This window comes from Phalacrocorax carbo, chromosome 1 (assembly GCF_963921805.1).
Source record: "Phalacrocorax carbo chromosome 1, bPhaCar2.1, whole genome shotgun sequence".
NCBI classification, from domain to species: domain Eukaryota; kingdom Metazoa; phylum Chordata; class Aves; order Suliformes; family Phalacrocoracidae; genus Phalacrocorax; species Phalacrocorax carbo.
The window spans coordinates 174,005,580-174,032,136 of record NC_087513.1 but is presented as its reverse complement, the minus strand read 5'-3'; the positions used below and the strand labels follow the sequence as shown (position 1 = coordinate 174,032,136).

Here is a 26,557-nt window from a genome sequence, read left to right as displayed (position 1 = left end):
TGAAGATATCATTTACTTGAGGAAATTTGTGAGTTCACCTACATCCTCTATCATACAACAAAAATACCTATGCTACCTGACATATTTTCTGGATATTCCCTTTATATTGAAGTCCTTGCATGACATCTGGAAAACTCCACAGTACACATTGTTCTTAACCAGGAGACAATCGTATTAAAAAATGACATTTGACACCACCCACCAAAAAAAAAACACCCCACAAAAATGAGTTAAACACATTAAGGTGCAGTTTCTTCCTGTACTTTAAAGAATCCCCAAATATATGATAACAAAATAATGGACCATAACTTTGGAACATATAAATTTGAAGTAATCTTCCACTGAATGCAGTATGTAGCACTGGTAGCAGATCAAATATAAAATGAAGAGAAAAAAATTAATTCACCCTTCATTGATTACGTCACACAAGGTCATAGGTAGTCTAATTCTATAGGAGGGGAGATAGGCATCTTGACAGCATCCAAGAACTTCGTGTCATCGAAATGACGCAGACCACAGTTAGCAACACGATGATACTGAGCTTTGTAGCAGATCTCACTATGCTTACTCTAACAAGTACCATCTTACCATCTTACTACAACAATCAACATCATTCAGATAAAAGACCATCACGTTTGTAAGACTGAGATATTATTCCAAATTCAGCAGCTCAGGTTCATTTCTAGTGGCAGTGTTTAAGAAGCTAATACTCTGTATTTGATGTTTAAAATCCAAAGCACTGTTTGCTCTCTAAAAGGTTACTTTTGAACTAATTAGAAGTGAAATTATTTCGTATAGAACTATTTTGGCTAAACATTCTCATTAAAAAGCAAGAATTTGGTTGGAAAAGTATCAGGTTTATTATAAGAAAAACTGCAAACATAGGGGCATGATTATCTTGATATTTTATTAAAAGACTGCCTGAAATCTGAGCTGCAAGATGATTTCAGTATGTTCCACATATCAGCAAGCTTCCATTTTGAATATTTAGTTTTATGAAACAATAAGTGTACTCTGCTATATATATGTTTTCAGTAACTTTTTCAATTCAATTGCAAATAATGGAATTCAGAAAGCTATAGCAATCACTAGTAAACACTTCCATTACCAGGTCCAAATTCAGTCATTGATAACTTTGCCACATACCTGCCTTTAAGAAAAAGATTTTAATGGCTTTCTTTTTTAACATGAGTTTGGTGTTTCATTTTGTTTTGCATGTTATTTGTTTTATAGGACACCCTTATGATAACATACCTTCTTTTGAAAGTGGAGGGTTTTTTCCCCAAGATGTTTAATATACTTGTATGATTTGAAACTAGACACTGGAATATGGGTGAGGGTCGTTTCCAAAGTCAGAGACACATATTTTTTTCTGATCATGTTAAATCTACCCTGACTTAGCAAAGCTATATATATCTGAAAACTACCACACATCATTAGAGGCTATACTAATATCTTCTAATAGATCATCTTCACAGAATACGATCCTTCAACAGGGATCCTACACAACTGGTACAGAAATATCACTCTTATGGGAAATTCCCAAATCAGTACCATTACACCCTTAGCCTTCAGAAAGCAAAATTATTCTGTGACCCAGGAAGAAACAAAACCTTCTCATCTCAGATTTTCCACTGAAAGACAATAAACCTGTGCACATCACAACCTAATAACAAATGAGTAGCCAATAAGATGCAAGCAGAAGAGAGGATTTATCAGTGTGTAACTACACTGTAAAGTACCTTCACTCCTCCTTCTTGAGTACCTTGAGCGAGTTGAGGCACCTGACTTCTCACTGCCTCAGTATTTAATCCCAAAGTCTCTTTTGAAGCGAACCAACTTGTTCCCCTTAAACCAAAAAAGCTGAGAGCATTTCTGGAAAACAGTTCAGTCCAGGGACTCTTTTCACCAGGCAGTGGGTGAACCTGCATGAGGTCTGACCCTCTGACTTACATAGTCTTCCAACAGTACCATGTAGGCTTTGAATATATGTAGCGTTGTATGGTATAATACTGCAAACTATACAAGTTCTTATTGATTAAGACTTCTTAATAAAAAAGGCTCAATTTCTGCAAGTAATTCTTGGTTTTAAAAAGTTTTTTATGACCAAAAAAAGCTATGTATATGTGGTTTATTGTAAGCAAAGATACTCAAAGCCTTCTCATGCTCAGAAATGGCTATAAAGAAAATAGTTGTCAGAACAAATGTGGTTAAATGGCTTCAGACTCAGTTTATAGTCTGCCTGCTTGGGGACCTTCCCTACATTTGCCTATAACGAACGATGTAGTCACATCCTATTTTCTTACTAAGAGCTACTGAAGTCACTGAATGTTCGCAAGAGTCCAATCCTTTGATTACCTGGACCCCAAAATAAATTCTTATACGGCAAGATTTTCTGCTCAAGTACTATAATAAATTTCACTTTAACGCATATAAAATGAAGGTTGAGGGGTAAAATATCAAAAGTCAGAAAAGAATGAATTTGCATATGCCTGAGATTATACAGCTAAGCATTCAAGTTCCCACTGTGTCTTGTTGTCTTACTCTAATAGCTGCTGAAACAACTATTTGATTTGGGCATTTTTATAGAATTTGCAGCTACATGGAAAATAACTTAATTATTAACTAGTGAATGTATGGGAGTCATTGGAACTTAAACTAGTGAGTTTCCAGAACTCGTTTTCAGCGATAGAGCCTCTTGTGATAGAGTAGAAGATAGCTAGCCATTCAACAGGATGATAATGAGATAAAATTATGACAGTGCTTTCAGAAGAGGACAGGTGGCCTGAATTACACCTTAATTTTGATTTTTAAAACTATGAAACAATATTTTTACAGAGTTGAGTCAGTATATCTTCCCACTGATACATCAACTAGTAAACACAATAGAAGCTTTCACATTAATTATAATGACTACTCCTTAATGAAGTGCAAAAATGTTTGTGTAATCTGATTCAGTTTCTTGAATTAGGTTACAGTTCATCACTCTGAAAGCAGGATTTCGTTGCTTATTTTTGCAGTAAGTTAGTTCAGCCTCAAAAGATAAACAGCATATCATCCTATAACACCAATCAAAAACAACACTAACGCTAAAAATTATTAAACAGTAATAATCAAAACACTGTTAACATGGAATGCATTTTTAGAGAAGTAAGCAACAGCCATGCAATTTTATTAATGTGTATCTTTTTAACCAACACAGGATCACAAAATGTGTGCACTACACAAGATAAATAACTGAATAAGAGATTTGCTTCTCAAAATTACTGAGTATGTAATTCAGATTTTTAATTTCTAGCCTCTACAATACTGATAGAAATCAACTCTACTCACTTAGGTAAGTGAAATACATTCTTAAGACCTTACAGGACTGAGTCTACTAGGAGAAAATACTACCAGTTACAGATTTTGTTTCTTGGCAATATCCAATGTGATGTGGATATAATAATGATAATTATATTTTAACCATTCTTTTAGTTCTGCCTTAGACAACATCAGTAACTGCAAGCCACAGAAAAAGAAATTATTTAATTATGTGATTAATCTTTCTTTAAACACCAAATAATTCCATCTTCTACTTCAGCAGAAATGCTGCCACACTTTATCAACAGCTGCATCTGTGAACTCCATTTGTCCTCCAAGCTGAAATAATCTATACAGAACCCTTCAACTCTCTCCTTACTCTAACCCCCCATAAAAATGCTTCGTGGCTCAGAGAGTTTTGTACAGGATGGAAGTTGGAATACACTTTTATTGATTCAGGCGAAGAGCAAGAGAGAAAATAAAAATGAGATTAGAAATTAAATCTTCCCATTATCACTTAAGAAAAGAAAAAGCAGAACAGGAGTTTAATACAAGAAAGTAGTTATAATTCGCACACATGAAAAGTTTCAGAGGAAGCTTAATATTTTTACACTGGAAAAGAAGAGTCTGGTATCTGATGTGGACAGAAGTAGTTACTCATTTAACCACCAGTAGATTACAGACTCAGTAGGCCAAGCTGCAGAAGAATTAAGTCAGGAGCTTTACAAAACAGTTACAAAACCTAAAGTACTTAAGAATAATTACCAAAAAAACTCCATTATTAACGTAAGAGAATTACTTTTCAAAGTTTGTATGAAAAATAATGGAAATATCATTTTACATGTTATATAGCAACTACAGACATAAAAATACAGAGCACAATGTATATCATATACTCTACTCAGGAATTACAGCACTCTTCTTCTGATCAATTACAATTATCTACCGAATCAACTTTTGACAATTTTTGAAGGCTTCTAAGCATGTTTGTCCAGAAAAGATCCACAGTACACAAGAATATGCGGATCAAAGTTAACTATGATGAGCCATCTAGTTTTGGAAGGGCTTCAAGGTGTCATCTAGATAAGCCTGAGAAGTCAGTACACCTTTTTGAACCTACACCAAAATTTTCTTTCTTCTGATTACATTATTTGTAACACAGGCAGATTTTAATCCTCTGGACAATTCAAGAAGCTTTTCATTTCCTGTTACTACACATTTCGCCTTTTGTCACACAGTCATAGGTCCTACTTTTATTTTAATAAACATAAGACTGTCTTTTGTCAGCTGACTGGCCTTTTCTAAAGTTGGGAACAATCTGTAAGTTGGCCCTAGTGAAAGACCGTGGTTAGATCTCAGCAGTTGTGGGTAATATTTACAAATCATGTGATAAGAATGGACAGAATATCACCCAAGAGGTGACCCTCACTTCCTCAATTTATGCTCCCTAAAAAAATGTGGAATATTATTCCTCTTTTTCCCTTTTATTTTCCTTCTAAATATAGCCCCTAAATCTCAGCTTAGTCCCTAACTACTTCCCTAAAGCAAGATGCTCCACATGGGTTTTCAGATAGGACCAGAAATAGAATACATTTTCAAGGGATCCTTAACTTGACCTCATACAAAAATATACAATCATGACATTTCATGAGAAGTCTCGGCATACAGTTTTGTACCAATATTATTTGCATACATAAAAAATGCATGCAGAACCAGCCCCTTTAGAAACCAGGACTTGCACCTTTAAATGTGCATTTCTGTATTATGCAGCAGAGTTCAGAAAAAGGAAAATTTTCAAGTAAAAATCATACGTTAAATCATAGCGTTGTGTATCCTAGATATACCTAATAATTGCAGATCTCTGTTACTTAAAGAGCATTAAATAGCACATAATTGTTTGTGTGATCACTTATACTCCTTTGTAGGCAGGAAGGAAACTTAGTTATTATACTCAGATTATTAAATCAATCAGAAAGCTTAAAAAGAAGAATTTGTTACAAAAAAAAAAAAAAGAGAGAGAGAAGCGGGGTGGGGGTGGGGAGCACTTCACAATATGGTACTTCGATTTTTTTTTTCTCCTTAGAGCTGGATCCTAAAAGGAAATTCAAACTTCATAAACTTCTCAAACAAGAAGTCATCTTAGGGCCACAAACATGATTAATGGATTGGAGCACCTGACATATGAAGAGAGGCTGAGAGAGCTTGGACTGTTCAACCTGGAAAAGGCTCAGGGGGATCTTATGAATGTGTATGAATACCTGATGGGGGCAGGCAGGGGGGTAAAGAAGATGGAGCCAGGTTCCTCTCAGTGTTGCCCAATGGACACAAGTTGAAATACAGGAAATTCCATTGAAAAGTAAGAAAAAAGATCTTATTTTGAGAGTAGTCAAACACTGGAACAGGTTGCAAAGAGACATGGAGTCTCCATCCCTGAAGATACTCAAACCCCAACTGGACACAGCCCTGAATAACCTGCGCTGTGTCACCCTACTTTGACCAGGGGAGGCTGGACTAGGTGATCTCCAGCAGTGCCTGCCAACCTCAACTGTTCTGTGGTTCTATGTGCATACAGTGAATATATGGAGGAAAATGTTCACAAGCAGCAAGAATTTTCTGCTATGGCTAATGGGGTAGCACATAACAACTGCACCTACATCACCTATTGCTGTTACAGCAGTTCTTTCTTCACAGAGCTCTTACAGTGGTTTTGATATTTATTCACAATGTACATGCACGAATGTTCATTGATTTGAACTCACAAGATCAGATTATAAGCCTATTTTTATACTTGCCTGTCTATACAATGCTGGAATGACTGTCATGTAGCACTGCTGTCATGATGTTGCTTACCTTTGCTGAGCCATGCTCCGTGGAACACTATGTCCCAGAGCTTGCTGCTAACAGTGTCAGTGTGTGCATTTTTTGCGCTGTTTGACACTCAACACCACACAATGGGAAAAAACCATGCTCACCCATTCTGTTGTGGTAAGTTATGTGAAACCAGTTCAAACTTAACAGCAATTTCATCTAAACCTTTCCTCTTTTGCAAGAGACTCACAAAGTATTACCATCCTAAAAGGATTCAATTAATTATAATCTTACATATGCCTATTTCCTTTAATTTTGAATTATTTTCTTCTTTTTTTAATCATCATTTTGAAAAGGTCTACATATGGTTTGCGGGCTTACATTCGAAGAAATTGGATATGCGTTTTCAGTATTGTATATTTTTATCATTAACTCGTTACGACTAACTTTAAAGGACTAAGAGGAATCGGATATTTGAGCCATTAGTTGTGGTTTTAAGCTGCTTTCTTAGAATAAAAAAATGCAAAAAAACCACAGAAAATATTATATCAAGAGATGATCTCTTACGTATTCACTGTTACACAAAACCGTGAACGATACTGTTGACAAGGTTTTTTTTACTGCCTCCCTCTTTTTGGCTTGCTTATTTGACTCTGACTTCTTTCATGTCATCCCTTTTCTACTTTTCACATGCACTTTTTTCTTTGATATTTTCCTACCTTACTTCCCCCAAATAATTTCCCTTTGCTTCTGCAGTTTTTGATCTCTCCCTCACAAACAGGAATGCTTCTGCCCTATAAAATCTTTCGTTCTTTCCCCACATAGACCCTTTCTATTATTCTCATGTTGCATCTAATTGCACCAACCGTATTTCCTTTACTAGATTTTATCCTGTAATTCCTATTGTATATGATATTGTATCAAAATTTTTTTATTATTTTTTTTTTTGCTGGCCACACCAGCCCGGTCTACCTCTGTGAATCCTACTTGCCTGACACCCTCCCATGCATGCCTGCGCTCTCAGACTCATCCCTCCTTCCCTCTGCTTACTTTGTAACTCTCTCTTACCAACCTTAGTTGTCTGGCTCTTCTTCAGTTTGCCACTCCTCTTGATCTTCAGGCTTTTGAAAAGCTGTAAATTCCTAATAAAACATTGCTGGCTATGTGTCTATCTCACTATGTAAAGCAGCTCTTTAGCCTACGGCCAAGAGACATGGCTCCACTTTTGTCCACAGAGCTAAACTCTCTTCACTTTCCTCCCTCCTGCAAACAAGACACTTGCATCCAACTGCCAACAGTTTCTGGCATGCGGTATTTCCTGAACTGTGCAATTTTTTTGAGAATGTTAGTCGGCTATGACCAAAGCCATGCCAAGGATCATGCTCGTACTTAAACAGGCATGTGACCATGGGCACATACTCAAACATCCACCCATCTATCCACTCTCCAAGACCCAGCGGTCTTTGTCTCTATTTGGATCTGTCTAGTTTATTATATTTCCTTTGCCTTAGAGAAAATCAGTGCTATAGACCGAGCTGTGCAAACAGCTGGGGAACAACCGGGGAAGAAGTGGAAGCTCAGGTGAGCTTTGCTGAAGCAAGTGGGAGAATTTAACTCATCTGTAACATGAAGAGACAGAATGTAGCACCACCATGAACAGCCTGACTCTTGGGTTCCTCCATCTTCAGGTGGCTCTGTTCATCTCCTTTCTGCAACACTGCCTTTCTTAATTTAACTATGTCTACGAGCAAGTCACTGCCAGGAGATGTTATAGTAACTTTTGAAAGAAAACAGTAGTTTAAGAAACAGATTGTTACAGGACTTTATATTAGTATAAGGCCTCAGGAGACATATCAAAAATAGAATTTCAGGATGAAAAATTAAGGAAGACGTGTGTGCAGCATGGAGTTATTTTAACTAACTCGGTTTCTTCAGGCAACTATATTCATGATGGCATTATCTAATCAAGCAAAGCAGCAAAAAATCAGAAGATATCTGATCTATTAAAACTGAATAGGGAGATTATTGTCTAATGACAGGTAATTCATGCTTTGAAAGGTTTTTTGTTTATAAAGAAAAAGAAGAGGGGGGAAAATTGTAAAGGATTATTATTTGCTCAGATATTTGTATTTTAAAGTACTGAGCTGCCACAATTTCCATTACACATAACACATTTATGTAGCAATAATGTTACATTACAGGAATACCTTGGTGATATTTGGGTGCTGGTTTCCTAGACTGGTAATTTATTAACAAGTGGATATAAGCCATGAATTCAAAAGATTGCCCGCGTGAAGGTGCTTCTAACAATCCTACCTGTTGGCGGGATGATTCCAGGAGACATTAGGCCTGGGACAGAATGTGGCATGATATGAGAATTCTCTGGGGAGGTGACACTTTGAGTCCTCTTAGGAGGCCTTCCAGGTCTAGAACTGAAACAAACAAACAAAAAAATTTTTACAATTAAGCTGTTGTCTTACATATCATTTCAAAGTTGTTTCAAGTGGTAACATGGACTGTAAATAAATTTGTTTCAAGGACGGTTGCTTTTGCAGTTAGATGTAATAGACTTCCATCACTAATTAGATTACATGCTGAATTCATTTTCCTCATTGAAGATCAGCCGCTCTTGATGCATAATTCATAGCCTGCACCTCGTTACCTGCTTCTTCATATTAATATCTATACACAGTTTGAATTGCCTCGTTTGCATATGCTAAAGTTCTGCATGCAGCCTTCAGCACGAAAATTATGCACTAACTTGTAATAATTATTACAGTCAGCCTGCTATTGATTTATGAGACTTTTAAAAACCAAATATGTGTAGTACTTGTAATGAATGATATTTTAAGGTTCTTCAGGAAATTAAAAGGCAATGGCTGCCTAAGGAAATGTTCTGCTTGTTTGATTTAATACTACAGTTAGCTGGGAGGTGGAATGAAAGAGTGATTCAGACCTATAGCACATTTTTCGATGATATGTTTTATTACTTTGCACTGCTAGCCTGATATCTAGATGATAAATGACAATACATATCTAATGTGTGAAAAGGTCTTGCAATTTCTTTATTTTTTGTCATTTAAAAGATAAGTCAAGTTATCATTTAACCCTTATTCTATTTAAAGTGAAAATCTCACTAAGGCACCTTACTTTAAATATACTACTTTATGTCAGAAAAGACTCAGAATTATTTGTAAGATATTGTTGAGCAACTGCCACCATAGCAGCTTACATCTGTCCAGCATGGAAAAATAAAGGGCTTCAGGTTTAAGCACTCCTTGTCTGTTAAATGCTCACATACACAACTTTCCATCTCCTGGACTGTGTAAGTAGCATACAAATTAGATACGGATTACAATGAAAATACTTATTACCCACTTACATGCAAATATGTACCTGCTACATACAATGCATATCCAAAAGGCTTGTATTCTTATGTACGGATCATAGCATAGTACTATTCCAACATCGTATAACTGCTTATTTAGGGAACATTATGGAATAACTTCACAGAAGAAGGTGATGTCCGGTTCTAACACTGCAGTGTTAACCTATGCTTTGCCAAACATTAGAGGTTCTTAATTTCTTTCAAAATAAGAAAGAAAAGAAAGGTGGCTATGAAAGGTTTTGCTCCTTATGTCGTCACACTAACAAAACTCTCATCAAGCATAATGGCATTTTTAGCTACGCTGCGCCTGCAGGAGACAGCTAATAAAATACCTCTGTTTTCCGTTCACAGTTGTTCCCCTTGTGTTTGGAAATACCCTTTTTTTGCAACTTCTACAACCTACCTTTAATAAACCAAAAACAATCAAAGTACAGGGCATTTTCTTGGAGCTTAATGACTCAAGGCGTTGAGTCATTAACCTTAACTGATCATTAATTCCCAACTTAATGTCCTGAGCTGAGGTCATTATTAAAATTATAAGCTTGATAATTTCTTTGATTGGTTTGGGATTTTTGATTTTCTTTAATACAAACAAAATCGTTGCATGTTCACAACTACAAGAAAAAACAATTGTAGAAAGAGAATATTATCTTATTCCAGCTCACAGAACCCAATTAAGTGTTTTCCGTCTTTCTTTGAAATTCCCTTTGTGATTTACAATAAAAATAAACATACCATGAATACACATAAAACTGATAAAAACATTATAGACAAAAAATGATCTGATTTAAATGAAGTGTTTCTAATATATTCACCCACCAAAAAAATGCTACTATGTAAGAAAACTTTAATGGCTTAATTTAAATACCTATGATGATGCACTGTTATCTAATCACTGCTGTGATATGAGTATGGAAGGCTCTGATAACAGCATAAAAAACACAAGCAGGGTGCCATGGCATAAGGCACAACCTACCAATGACTTACTTCCAAGTCTTTAAAAAACAAGTTCACTCCTGCAAAGATTCTCTTTGATGAATTAATGCCTACTACCAAATATAGCCACGGTGAAGTCTGAATGCTTTTGTCTTTGATTTTGAGGAATAAACCACCCCTCTTCAAAGCCTAAGAGAAGACACCCATGGACCAAATCTGTAAACAAAGATCACTAGCAAATTATAGGTGAGTGATATTGAAATAGCCAAGGCAAAACTCTTCCTTTGGTCACCTCCTACAATCAAGTTGATAGTGCTACTCTATACAAAAGGGCTGCCACACTCAAGGCCGTAAATAAGCTCAGTAATCCAACTCTACCACATGATTTATCCCAAACTTTACCAAATAAGTGTTTTCATTAAGTCCTAGGCTCCCAGTTCATATCCAACTAACAATATTTAAATGAAATTTCTGAGAAGTAAACCTTTTAGCCTGATGGATTTTTTACGTTACAAAGCACTAACTCCAGTTTACTATGAAAAGGCCTTTATCTATTTAAGAAATGTTTGTTCCCTATGACAAGGCATAAAAACAAATTTAAGAATTATTTCTTAAAGTCTGGAAGATCTGATTTAGAGAAACAGCAGACTATGCAATACACAATTAAAATGAGTAAATCTCTGATTGGTTAAAATAAGCACACACTGATTGTCCCCAGTAACTGATTAAGTAACAATAATTGTCTTAATTTGTTATTTATATTATGTACTTGCTTCATTAACCAAATTCCTAACTTGAAATACTACCATTTTATAAGATCTGTTTTCAAACTGTAAGAGTTGCAAGAACTTTGCATGAATCATTACCAAAGTTGTGGAAAAAAATGGTATGTAAAAATCAATTAAAAAAACTAACTTTGTTTCTGTTTGAAAACTTGAATGTTGTTTTGTAGTTCATTATCAATTTATTGCTATATATATGATAAAATCTTAAAAAAAAACATTAAAACATAGCAAATGGGTTTAACTATCATAAACAGAATTATAAAAATAGCTTAATGAATCATTTTGTTAGTGTTTTTCCTAAAGTTGTATATAGTAAAGACCTGCTTATTTTCTCATTAGGTCAAGTTTGCTTTCATTCCAAGATATGAAGCCTGCTTCAAAGTACACACAGTCCTATTTTGTATCAAAATCAGTATTTGTCTCCAGTATGAAAATAAAATATAATTTAAACAGGTTTGAATTGATTTGTTATGCAAAACATATATTTAAATGACAGAGCAATGTAAGTTATTTTTCTAGTTGATGTCACTGAGACACAAAAATAATTAAAAAAAAGCTGATAACTCTTTTTACTCAAATTTAGATTTTATCTATAAGCTTTTATAGAGATGTAAAAGATATTTTAAGATTTTGTCTTTTATTTGAATAAAATCATTGGACGAACAACACTTTTTCTTCTGAAGACATATTTGACTTCTTAAGGTAATGATAACATCTCAATGGGTAAACTACTCAAAGCTGACCCATTTTGATTTTGAAGATGACTACAGTTTGGGTATTTTAGAGCTAAGATAAACAGGCTGAAGCGCCAAAACCCAAAAAGCCAACATAAGTCTTGTGAATACTTAGGGTCAGAGTACGGAGAAGTCAAGGAGTCTTTTGGGACTCCACAAGAAGATGCTAGAAGAAACAGACCTACATCTGGAAGTCATAGCTGGCCTTCCTCTCTACTGTTTCATTCTTTGAAGATTAAATTAGAAAGAGCAGGAATTAGACAATTTCAACAAAGACTCAAGGAGGTCGCAATGATTCACTGTTTTAAAGAACTGAGAAGTCAAAGGGAAGTTATCAGTTCCTTGTCTACCCATTAAAAAGGAGACATAGGAAAAACATTGTCACTCTTTCTGCTTTTAGAAATATAAATACATTAGACTTTTTTCCCTCTCTAAAACTTAAGTTTTCATGTGTGAGATATCTTAACATATGTTGAAGAAGAAAATGAAAGCTTCCTGCAGGACCACGTACCACTCACTCAGTACTCAGTTTTTAAAATGAAGCACCTAAACACATTTAGCTCCCTCAAAACTCATCTGCCTTATACAGGCTTATGTAAGCTTTGTATCAAAATTTGCAGGCGTTTTTCAGCGTTTAGAAGACTTTTGCACTGACAACTGAGCTTTGTGTTTGTAGACAATCATCATGATTTACAATTACAATATCCAATTAAGTGAGAGAGGAACTAAAGGTGCAGATTGGTGAATCTTTAAACTCTCAAAAGGGGAGGCAAATATTTTCTCCATTAGCATCAGCTAATTAGACATTCAGAACACATTCCAGAACCACTGAAAAAAAATCTATTGGGTTTTGGTCAGAAATGTATTTCATCCCTTCAACTTTCACAAATACTTCAAGGAATACTATGGCTCTAGCATTTTCATCTTTGAAGGAAAGGGTATGTATGTCTTCTGCACTGTGACTGGCATGAAAGGTACAAACATGAGAAGCAACTGAAAGTATACTGTCCTAAAATACAGCAAGTTCTCTGAAGTAGTTCTTTTTTGGTCTTTTGATCAACATATATTAGTCTTACATCCTTCCTGTGTTACCGAATCTAGACAACAACAGATGGCTGAATTAAAGAATAAAAAATGGAAGAATCAGTGGTTATTATCAGCTAAAATGTTGTGCTTTGATTAGACATTTAAAGTTTTACACACCTCCAATTGTATTATCAAAGTTATCAGCTTGCTCCTAGAGATCACTTTGATAGTACAAAACAATTAAGAGCAGATCAAATCAGCAGAAGATTAGGTCCTGCACAATCACGGGGAAAGAGGTAAAGGAAGAATAGGAACAGGTTTATCTGCAAGCTTTAAAAGTAAGCGGACTTTTTGTTCAGCTCTTTTCACTATTGGACAGAAACAACCATGGCTTTAAAATTTAAGGGTCTCATCCTTGAAAGCCTTAGACATGTAGACCCACTGATTTCTGTTAAAGATCTGATCACCAAGGAAGATATTGGTTCCCAAACAGCTGAAACTCTTAACGAGTAGTACATACCTCTCGGAGTACATTACTAGCACTTTATAGATGAACGATTGCACGGCAAAACATACACAATGAAACAAACAGAGTGTGCAGCACAGATGAGATAATGCTGTAATTTATCCTTGCAAAGTCCTAACTTTGAGGAGTAATTGTGCAAAATTAACTCTAGACGAACAAAGTTTCACTCTTTAAAATTATTTTTAATCAATACATGAAAGATCCCTAAAGAAAACAGCAACTCTGACCAGTCGTAAGAAGGCAAACTGCCTTTCCAGCCAAAACTGATTATTTACAGGGCTGGTTTTCTACATTTACAGTTTTATTTTTAACCTTGTCTGTGAGCAAGTTTAGTGCACGGAAATACTGTCCTCATTTGGAACTGAGCAAACATGATGCAGTGAAGCTGCCATTGTCCAGGCAGTTTTATAATCAGTAATATTGGGAGGTGGTGGGGAGAATTACACTCCGGAGGCGATAGCCAGCAAATCTGTAACAAGCATTTGGTGTATTTATTTAATGTATTTTTTATGTTCTTAGAACTGCTTAGAACAGCTTTGAATATCAATATCAATTTTAGCTACATCAGCATTTATGCATCTCATTTAGGTACATATTGGAAATCTAGGCTTCATTTCTCAGTTGTTCTACCTCCCCTCAGTGCTTCAAAGCCTGACACAGAATTTTTTGACCTCAAAGGAGCTGGTGGAATGAAATTTAGGTGAACAGCCAGTGAAAGAGGTTTTGCAGTGGCTCGCCATATGGTGGCCACTGCAACAGGGCTGAGGATGTCACAGCCTACCCGAAGGCTACTTAACGCTAAGGCAGGGATGCCCCGTGACAATCTGGAGCCAACTCTTCCTCCATGGTATATATGTGGTACTTCTGGTTTTGGGATAGCTTCCGTGCTGCTCTCAGTGTCCTACGTGCAGCCTTCACACTAGTAAGACCTGAGCCAAGGGTGTGTCAATTCTGAAAAATAAGGTCTAGGAAGACTGACTAAACCTTTTGTGTAATTTAATTCCTTTGGTTGGAAAACACTTGCTTGCCAAGGTAACCTTCATAATATTTCTCATGCAGTGAACTAGCATTTTAAAGGCAAAAAAAATGACAATGTACATTGATCTGAACCTTCAACACTTTACTATTTTGAGTTTTCCCCTTCTACTCCCACTCAAGAACAAAGCAAATGAATGTAGTTCTAAGACTGGGTATATATCTATTTTGGCAGTTAGTAAAACAAACATTAGAAATCACACCATGTCCTTTTTACTTGCAGCAGTCATATAAAACAATAAAACTCTCAGTGCAATTACCTTAAATTTATTTTTCTTCTCACAGTTAAACAGAAAATGTTCTCACACAATTAGCGCTGGATTCATGATATATTAGAAGGAGTTACTGAGCCAGCAAACAATGCTGATAAATAAAAATATCTGTTTTAAAATCTTCACAAAGAAGTATAGGAATGATCTTTAAAAGAATTAGTTTGTGTTGTAGTGTAGAAGTGGGCAGTGGAGAAAGCAAACTGATAAAATATTACCTCATTTCAGTAACAGACCGCTTCACTGCTATTTTTAAACCAAAATGGCCAAAAATTGATATTTGGTCAGAAAGGCAGTACCAGTTTATCAGTGGTCCAAATAATTAAGCTAGATTGAAGAAAATATATTGCACTCCATATCCCATCCCAAAGCCATTTATGGCAGTAATACATGAGGACTGGTTAGTACTAGGCTACTAAGCTTAGAGAAGACCTTGTTGAATCATATCTTTGTATCTCTGACAGACCAATCGTGTATGCATCATGCCATTTCCATCTTCCTCAGCCCAAATCACTCCACTTTCCAGCAAGATCAGGAATATTCTCGACACAAGAGTACAAGACACAAGGCACATAAGCGCAGGAGTATACCGAATATATATTACAGCAACACCTGTCAGCTCTTACCTGATGCTCAAAGTCCCACTACAAACACAATCAAAGAATCTAAGAAAAAGATTCTGCTTGACTGACTATACTACTTGAATATATGAAAGACCCAAAGGGCAAGACAGGAAATAAAATCAGTTGGAAATCTGAGTGTTACTGCAGTAAATTACAGTACCAGATTTGAATACAGCTGTGATTGTACATAGGTTTAAAATATTACTGAAATGTGACTGTTCTCTTAATGAAATTGAGATCTGTAAGTCATCTATTGGAAAGTGAAAAACAGATAAAAAATTAATCTAATTCTGTTGGGTGGCATAATTATGATGTCAGAAGTAAATTAAGCCAAAAAGTTCACTGCTTCATCTAATTAGCTGAAACACTAGATCTGCCTGGAAGTTCTTAAAACATGGAAGTATGTTGGCTCTCATGATTATGTAATAACTGTGAAACACAAGCCTCTGATGATGACAATCATACAAGCTGGAGTAGAAAATAACTTTGAATGAACAATGAAATGCAATTATCAAACAGAACTCATGCATAAATTCAAACCGTATTGACACATTTCTACTTGATATAAATATTGCTTCAGAAAGAGTACTGAGAATATCCAATAGAAGTATGGAAATCACAGACCTGGAGATCCTGAAGGTAGTTATTTAGGAATATTGGGAATACCAACAAGAAAACCTTGCAAAATCATGAATATTTCCTCTATTTACACTGCTGTCTTTTCAGAGCAGTTCTTCCAACTACAAAAAAAGTGTACAAAAAGCAGCCATCTAAAGTGCATGCTTCCCACAAATGCTCTTTCTGTCAAGTTATAACAGATGTCTTTCCCATTTCACTCAACTTTACAGCATAAACCGCACCCATAATTTCAATATGCAAGCTAAATGATTCCTTCTAACAGTGTTATTCACCCACATGAAACCCCAAACTATAACAGATGCAAGGCCTGGTTTTTTCCCAACTGTTTTCATCTTTTCTTAGGCTTTTAATTCTAAAAACATCCCCTCAAAACAACATCTACTATGTATATTATAAAAATGTCAAGCATGGAGCTAATAGGCCAGAAAGTCAGATTTGATCCATAAACGACACAATCTAAAAGAATTTTAAGCTTTCATTTTTAAAAAAAAGTTTCTACTTCAAGTTGCTGAGATGATTCCTAATGTGAAACAAGTGTAACTGATGTGGTTATGTCTGTTAGAGTCTGCAGATGGCCTGAAACAATGATTTAAATGTATGAACTTTAGTTGGAATGAACAGTCCTGCTTCAAGGCTTGTTTTCTAGCCATCTGCATTCATCTCTGCATATAACTTGCACATGTAATTACAAATTTGTGAACATAAATCAGATAATTGCACGTACAAATAACCAATTAGACTCAAAGCAGAATTAGGCCATATAATAGCACACTCCTCTTTTGAACAGATATATATAACCATACATACGTAAGTGAATAACTTTGTTTAAGAAATTCTTGTTTAACTCGTTTAGAAAAATAACATCTGATTTGTTTTCCAGTAGGACACACTGGGCAGCAGCTGTCATTTTGAGCTCCACGGAAAAAAAAGAACAGAAACACAACAAGAAAAAACACCTACATAATAAACAAGCGCACCGTTGCTCAAGGGGTCACAGAGTTGGTGTTCATTACCGCTTGTGCTAAATTAAAGATACGTAAACATTTCAATGCTGATTTAAGCTCAAGTAAGAAAGAAAAAAAAAATTGTACTATTCAAGGTAAGTATTTTGTGAAAATACTCTGGATCTCCTGGCAGTATGTTAATTAATATACTATTCTTATTCATAACAGTTGATAATGGAGTTCTATCATGTAAGTGTATCCACTGTAATATCTGAATGCATTCATCACTTAATTGGCCACAATTCTTCACATGAAATGCTGAAACAAGTGAACTGTCACCTTTTTAATGAAGCTGCCTATATCTTAAACCCTTTGGCCTTTAAAAAACTCTATACTCAAAATGAAAAATTTTATTCTAGCTTCTGCCAGAGACTGTGGTTAATGTTCACTGCCCTTTATTCACCTTATTTTTAATTCTGAAAACCCACACTCATTAACTGTACACTCCCAAAGAATTGCTGGAACCACCTAAATAAAAGCTTAAAAGTTACTTTTATTGTACATTTGAGAGTAACAGTAGTGATATGAAATATTGAAAAGACTCTCCATTAGTCTGTATAGCTGCAAGTGCACAGCTGATGCAGCACAGATTGATAGTAACAATGCAGTATCCATTAAAATCAAGAATTTAAACCTTTAAATAAGGTAGCTTATATTTGCATATATGTATAAATACAAATCTATTAATCTACTAGATGATTACTGAGCATTCAAATGACAGGTTTCTTTGAGGAGACGATATCTAGGGTCAAAGTGATATATTTACGTTGGGTAGCACTGCGCCAGTAACACTGGTAAGAAGAGTCTACTCTCTGACCGAGTGCAGTTCTATCTGGTATCAGTAAGCAAGTCCTAAACTAAAAGTTAATGAGTATGCACATCGTTACTTTCATGTCTGTCATTCAGACTTTGAATTGTTTGGGACAGAAACCGGCTGTTAGTGTAGCAATGAGTTTGCGCAACACCCAGCACAATGCTCATCCCTTAAACTCCATGTGGACCAAAAGATACAAGAGGGTGGATTACCCTTGTAAGTACCCTTTAATTAGTAAATCCTTGTGTGTACTCTAGTTGTACTTTAGTTCCAAAACACTGCAAAATGTGAACTCATTGGGAAAAAATAAATTATAGTATATTCCAGGAAAAATCCCTGATCTGGGTACCCAGTCCCCCAAAATCTCGTTTGTGAAACTGAGATCCCAAGTGGGTTACAGCGTACCAACCTTGTAAGTCTAGATGTAGCCTTTCTTGACCTTTATTCTCTACTATGGAACACTGTAAAGTAAATTTACATTTTATTTCCCTTGTGCAAGGCAAGGAACTGAAACAAGCGCCAAAATTCAACCTCCCATTTTCTTTGCAGAGCAGCATCTATAACCACATGAATAGTAGCACAGCCTTCCCTCCTGAGCAGTAGTACTACAGTAATTTGGACAATACAGAATACCAAAGACTCTTAAGTACTAAAAAATAGTAAATAAAAAAAAAAATGGACAGTACTACGGGTTCAAGTGAAAATATTAAAGTAATCCAACCAAAGATGCTTTTATTTGTTATCCTTTCAACAACTTAAAAGTCATTCATGCATTGCTATCAAGCTACACAGGATCTAATCTAGTGATATTGTAAAATATAACACCATAACCCTTTACTTGGTGTTTGTAGATATCTTATTTGCAGGTCTGAAATACAGCCAGTGCCCAAAGCTGTCCCGTAACTATCTTATGTAAAGTTTGCCCTATCAGAAATAACAGTCTGCTACTAATGTGTTATCCTAGGGAAACACTGAAAAGTTAATCAGTCATTTCTGTTAAGTAGTACAAGTAGTATGTCTTCAGATAACAGAGCTGACAAATGTATCTACTTCTGGTAAGATTTTATTATTATTTATATTTCTGTGTAATTCTGGTAATTCCATTTAAGTGAAGCTTCACAGGAAGATAACAAAGGATCTATTTTACAGAAAGAGAGAAACCAATTACTGAAAAGTTTATTTTAATATGTCATTTAACATGCCTAACCATGGATCTGCTCTGTATTTACTCTGTGACTGGAAAACTTACACTTGCTCTCCAAAGCACATTATGAAAGAAAGATATTACACTTTGAAATTAATTTAAATTACTGCTCTACTAGGTCTGAAAAGATCTAAGTGTGTTTCTCAAAAACATCTCACATTAGCCAAAATACAGAACCCCCAAAATCAAAGACCAAACTAGTCACTTAATTTTCATGGTTGTAAATGCATTCTCATTATGAATTCTTGTTAAGTACCTCCAATTCAATTCATCCTTCCTTTTATGAACTTCATATCTTCAGCGGCATGGGACACGTATGACAAAATTTGAAATAAGATAATATCTTATAGGAGCATGACTTTCAAGAGGGTCAAAATGGCATCACAGACTTGCAGCACGCTCTCCTGGGGTAATCTACAGCTGGCCAGTATATACATCCATATGATGTTTGATTGGCATACTCCATGCCTGGAACAGCTCCATATATAACATGTACAAAGAACGATCTTTTGGCTCTGTCCATATAGCTCATAGCACAACAAGCTCAAATCCTGACTGAGTATTAAGATGATAATGAAATACAAATTAATCATAATAATTACAAACACATTTTCTTTCCATGCCCAGAGTCAAGTTAGACAAGAGTTAAAGCAGGCGCCAACTCACAATTATCTTTTAAATCTTCATATTTTCTACTTTTCTGAAAGCCTTACCTTCAAAACCTGAGTACCTCAGTTTCTGTTCTATTTTCTTACCAATAAAAATTTACTTTTCTATCACTGTCTTGCTCGCATGTGGAAAAAGCTCTGAAAATGTTATGCCACATGCAAGTTAAGGGCTTAGAAATGAAAAATCATCCAAAATCATCAAATAAACTAATCCAAAAGTTTTTTCTCCTGATTTTGTTCTGGCTGATGATCTCTGAATATGCGGTGTTGTAAACACTGGTCAAACTGGTACAGGTCAAACTAAGAGGGACATTTTCACCAACACTAAAATTTTCTCCAAGATGTGATATGTTTGCTTGAGAGGTTATGTATTAGCTTTTGCAGTTTCAAGCTTCACTCCAGTACTGATGCTGGTATCAAAGAAACACCTACTCAACCAAACAATATGCCTTCTATGCTGTGAATCAGTACTTCTAGCAGAACTGGGCAGGTTTCTGTGGTAATGGATCAAGTTCTTAGGGGAAAATAAAATCAGCAGAATACTATCCCTTTTACAGTACAGGAAGCAAAATAGAAATTATCCTGTCCAGAAACATGCCTGGTTACGTGCTTGGCTGAAGGTCACAGTGACCTTCAAGTTCTTGACTTGGATATCAGTTACAATCTGGTTTAATAGAACTGAATAAAGTGGCAAAATATAATATGATTGTAATTAAGAGTTTTTTTCACTATACTCTGTTTTAAAAAAGATAAAAGCTTTACAGTAAGCAGTAGCTTCCAAGTATAGAGGCTCAGATACACTGTCAGGCAAGCAGAACAGTAAAGCAGTCATCTGTTCCAATTTATCCAATGGCTTAGGAAAAATATAATGACAAGACATGCCTTGGACTCCTGGGCATAGGAGATTTAGTTCTTGCAAAAGCATTCTCTCTCTCACACAATAACTTTATGTGAAATATATGTGTCTTTGTGTGTGTGTATATATATACACACACACGCGCACATATATGCATAAATACACCATATAGTGTAGCACACTCTCCACACACAGGAGTCTCTAGGCTGTTATTCCCAAGGCAACAGGCATTGTGGTCCCAAAACTCCTTAAAGCAAAGGAGTAATCTATCTAGACTTCATCATCTTTAGTAAGTACTGACTGCCATCTTCTCTCCCACTGGGTTGTGAGACCACTCACATGAGCTACAGAAATGCATAGAATGTAAATAGGTCAACTCTAACTTCTGTGACTCTTTCACCAAGTACTAAATGGTGAAAGATGAGTGTCTCCAGCCTACCCATCATGTCAGAACCGTGATCTATAACGCTGATCATTAGGATATCTACATATGCACACACGTACATATGTATGTGCATATGTGTGTGTATATCTGTCTGTGTAGTATGTGTACATACAGACTGCAGTCCCTGCAGGTGATTAGCAGGGCACAGTTACATTAATACAATCATTTAAGAAAGAAAATGAGCACCATAGTCAATTGATAAAACAGATGTCATTTCCTAATGGATATCAATCCTAGAAGTGTAGTCAAGGGTAAACAAAGGGTAATAGAGTTTATTTAGTACTCATTTGCACCCTGTAAAGTTTCCTAACTCTCACATATGCCAAACATTCAAATATTTTCCCTTTTTCTTTTTTTTTTCCTTTCCACAATGTTATTGTTAAGACTCAAACGTCAATTCAGTCAATAGCAATGGATAGTGAGATGACTCTTTTGAACGACCACAGACCTCTCTTGTAAACCTCTTTGGGTAGACAAATCCTAAGAGCATGTGCCTTGCACCACCGTCTTGGAAGATTAATGACACATACTAAGTCAACAATATTATCTGCATGTTCCCCAAAGATCTTAAATTAAAACACACATTCATCCTGGCCCAGCTTAGCTTATGTGAAATTTGCTTTTCTTAATGAGATCACATTTAATAATAATAGAGGCAGGCAACTCTGGAAAATAACAAATATACAGTCACCCTTGTAAGCTAGTTTCCATAACTAACATTGTCTTGAATGCCATTATCTCTTTGACTTGTGTAACAGTCAGATCTACAAATAGCTTCACTTATCTAAAGAGAGGCTTATGGGAACTGTACATAAAGGCCTTTATAAATAAAAACATATTGTTCAAGATTATGCTGTGTCACAACCTTCAGAGTTCAGTTGAATTTCATGCAAATCTTTCCATTAAGAGAATGTTTGTTCAACCTTTTGCGTTACAGAATTTCTTCATACTGGTACAGATAGCAAATTTCATTCTATCTTGCACCCATTACACGATTTACCTCTTTGATTGAAGTACTCACCGCTGTGGAATTAGCTTTCTTCAACAGCTCACATGTAAAACATACTAACGCTGGGAAAAGGCATTTATCCTTTCTCTCTTTTTTCTTATATATGTAATGAACATGTTTATCTTAAGATTTAAACCCTTTCATAATGGTATCTCACAAGTGTTTTACAACTTTGCCATAACTGTTGAACACATATGATGACATTTAAGATCATGCTTTTTCATGAAAATGTTTCTTTATTTTATGACCACAACAAAAAGAAAATGCTTCAATGGACAGGTTATATTTTAAAGAAAAAGCAAGCATACTTATTTCAACAGGCTTACTGTGAGTTAATTAAAGTGAAAATTATGTAAACAAAAGTCACTACTATAACAGCCGGTATGAAGTTTTAATTTTTCTATTGACCTAGTAACAAATTTAAATGCTAACAGTTTGGGAGATCAAATTAAATGAATACAAACATTTTGTTTAATGACATCAGCAGTCAATGCAGAACATCTGTGTTTTACTTTAAAAGTGATCAGAAAATATTCTTCTGTTTACATTACAGATAATCACACGGTTTATATTTCTGTGTTCAATTTAAGAGGAGAAAGAGATCATACTACCTTCAGGGCCCAAGGAAGCAATATGTTACAAATGCAGGATTTCTCCTTTTTTTTTCTGTTTTGTAACCATGGTAAAACAATAGAAATGAACTTTCCCTGAACCTTTCTCCTTTAATGGCCTGGGTCCATGTTGACCCAGCAATGCAAGCTGGAACCTGATACTATCAAACCGACTGCTGCTAAAGCAATCAGATTCAGCAGAAACTATACACAGTGCATTATAATACTAATTTCAGCATCCCACAAAGCCAGTGCAAAGGCAAGCTATTAAAGTATTATATTCTATTGTTTAAAAGTGAGATTAATTCAATAGCTTAAATGCACCCAAAACATTGAACTAAATGGCAGACTGTACAACTATATTGTTATTCTTTTATAATTATAATACTGTACCAAAGTGAAATTGCAGATAAGGTTCTCCCTTCCCCTCTCTTTTAAAAAAAAAAGCACTATTGGATGAATTATTAGTAAACAGATGATTTGAGCCATTACAGGTTCATATGAACCTGCATTTGAATGAGGCATGTAATTAAATTATCAGGACTTTGTTCTAAATGCTTGAAAGAAGGAGAGCATGATAACTACATTTTTAAAAGGTAGAATAACAGAAGAAACTTTTTTTTTTCCTTCTACAGGACTACAGGCAACTAATGTATGAAGGCATAATTGATTAATACCACTAATTAAGATATTTGTTATTCCTGCAATCGTAGCTTGATAAATAATGTATTAGATGTGGCACCATTTCCCATCAGTTCTGGAAAGACTGTGATGATGTTTCAAATTTACAGTTATTTTTTGGAAGCTGAATAGCTCACTTCTAGACTTAGGTATCCAGGCAAAACACAAGTAAAATATATTTTGAAGTTATGAAGAAGTCAATCTTTAAATAGTAAACATTTCATTACAACATATTTTAATCGTTTCACAAATTTTTTTCATTTACAGGCATTGGGTTTTTAAAAAAAATTTTAAGAGGGAATATTAATTTAAACTACCCCAAATTTTCCAGAAGTAAGTATTCAGTCAAAGTTAGTTATTTATGATGTCTCTCCGGAGACTGAGACACATCCTCCAAGACTCATTCATCCCCTTCTCTTTTAAGTCCTCCATGTTAAGACGATATGAATCACTTCTGGGATGTGTTTGTGGCTACAGCAGTTATATGGAGACCCTAGTCGCCTCACTGTTAGGCAGCTACAGTTCTCACCTTTAACACAGCTACTACAGAAAAAGGAGCAGTCACTAACTTGTATACAATAGTCGAAAGTATAGACTACTTATCCAGAATGTGAAATATGCAGACAGACAGACTTTCTGAGTCAAAGCAGAGGGATAGAACTCTGCTTTCTTAAAAAGAAAACTATTCATCACCCTGTAGGCAGGTCAGGATAATAATGTTAAGACTGAAGAAGAGACTGAGAGACCTACTAAACTACACAGAGAGAGAAAAAAATGTAACATTAGTAGGACTAATCAGAATAGATATAACATTAGTAGGACCATTCATCTGGGAGGAGAATTTCTGGCTGCGCTCTACCGATATTGCTTAGTTTATGTTAAAATATTATTTAAGCACAGATTAGCACTCAAGTTTTTCTCCTTATAGATGAATGCCCCTGTTGTCATGACACAGACTCACACTCATTTTTTTCTCTTGTCTGAGAAATCTTTCACTCCCGTCCACGTACCTGAATAGCTTCAACAGGGATGGAGAGTATCCTACCCCAGAGTTAAGCATAGCCTATTTGTAACATTAGCCTTCTTGCTGACCATCTTGTTGCATTTTCTTGGACAGACAACCTTACTGCTGCTCAGTGGGTCCCCCACACCCCACTTTGACCACTAAGTTGTTGCAATGGGAGAGCGGAGGGTCTCCACCTCTACCTCATATTTATTCTCTTCTGTTACCATGTTCTTAAAGAAAGTGGTGACCACTGAGACTGCAGACCCTCAGTACACATGCTCTGATCATGTACCACATCCTTCACAATAATTACATATAGGAACTTAATTTTCTTTGGGTTACAATCAAGTTCAGTGTGTGACCACTCTGAGCACAAGAAAAATGCAAAATCTAGCCAAGAAAGGGATTTCGCTTAAACTTGTTCAAAAATTAGAACCTGTTAAAGCTTATGCTGGCTTGCAGCAGCAGCAGCAGCAATCACATCCCTGGCCAACACTTAACTCAAATTAGCCTTCAGTTTTTGTGCTTCTCTACTCTGCATGTGCATATGAATCTTCCTCTCATAAAGTCACAATATACAGGGGCAATCCTGTATTGCACGAGGTACAACATAAACTACCAAAATGAGACCCGAATTTGGTAGTTTATTACTGCGGTGTAAATGTTACGTATTAGTATCTTGAGCATACACGCATACCAGCAGTATCTTCTTTTAGTGTCCTGTTTGTCTGGACGCGTCAGACAGCAGTCCTTCAGAACAGCTTCTGGTCTAGTGTATTTGGAAAGCACATAACACACAATGGTGCTAACGTAAATATGAATATTTAGGCTATTAAACACACAGGCTTTAAGCAGGAAACAAAAAGGCTTTATGGAGGAGGGAGGAGTGAGAAGAGATGCTTTGTGAAATGCAGCCAGTGACTACTAGGTTGGAAGATACCCATTTCATTGCAGTTTCCCAGCCTTCATCTATAATAACTTTCTTCCTCTAAGCGCGGTTTAGCACTTTTTTCTCCAGTTGCCCACTTTTGCCCCTTTTTTTTCAGAAATTCTAAATTATCTTGACTGATTTTTAATAATTCATTTCTACATCCAACTAGCCAAGCTGAACCTATCTATCTCAACTGATCGGCCTCTTCTGAGTTTACGAATTCTTCAGAAAATTGTAACGCATGGCAGGTGAGCCAGTTCCACGAGGTGGAGGCAGTGAGCAAAGAGAGGAAGAAAACCGAAATGCTCCCCTTGGAAGCACAAGCTCAGGGCCATGAAAGAGCCTCTGTGTTGTACCGTGGAGCAAAGGTTGCACAGGAATTTATTAGAATCTCCACTGCTTGGATTTGGCATGAAAGAGGACTTGCTTGATACCCTTCCAGCATCGCTACAGTGCCACTCTTGGCAACAATGGGCATGAGGCCTTTTCTTTATAAACAAAGGAAAGACTCCCTTTGATTTTTGTGGGAATTGTATCATACCCCTGATAGTCTGCAGATGATATCCATCTCTGCAAAAAGTGCTTCTGACTTGCAAGACCTTGGTCAATGTCTATCACTTAAAAGAAATTAGAGATGATAGAACTGAGCAACATATAGTATTTTTCTTTCCCATGCTAGGAAAAAAAAGCTGTAAATTTAATGGTTCTGGAAAAAGATGGGCTTCATGAAAATGGAAGTGGGAGAAAGAATAACAGAGTGAAAAACAACTCTCCAAGTAGAATAAAAAAGACAAGACCAATCCTCACGCAGAGGAAAAGATGAAGATCCAAAAGAGAAACAGAACATTTCTTGGCAATGATAGTCCTCAGTCCTGTAAAATTATAGAAGTTGTAAAGTATCAACAACTGCAGGTTTGATCTCTTAAAGGTGGATTATCCTGCATGTTCAGGATGCTACAGAGCCTTGTGCACTTCCAAAAGGTGAAGGGGTTGCTCACTGTTTCCCAGGCATAGATCAAACCCTCCTGACAGACTTGGAGAAAGACAGATATCCCTTTGTACCTCTGCTTCTCAAAATATTAGTGAATGGGTAGCAATGTATAGGCGAAACATTTGTTTTATTAAAATATTGTTTGGAACCAAACAGAATTGCATCCCAAAATAACAGACTTGCACACTGGGAAGATTTTATAAATACATTTTAAAAAGAAAATAAAAAACCCAAACCACTGGGAAAAATTAGTTTCAATAAACCA

General features: G+C 35.8%; 1 protein-coding gene across 6 annotated transcripts in view; it reads right to left on the bottom strand.

The window, feature by feature from the left end:
* DACH1 (dachshund family transcription factor 1) overlaps window positions 1-26,557 on the bottom strand; it is a 364,327-nt gene that overhangs the window by 202,589 nt on the left and 135,181 nt on the right. For all 6 annotated transcript variants that reach the window (XM_064440761.1, XM_064440764.1, XM_064440762.1 and 3 more), the window contains exon 2: window positions 8,428-8,543. In XM_064440761.1, coding sequence (XP_064296831.1) covers window positions 8,428-8,543 — 116 coding nt within the window. The remainder of the gene's footprint in view (window positions 1-8,427; window positions 8,544-26,557) is intronic.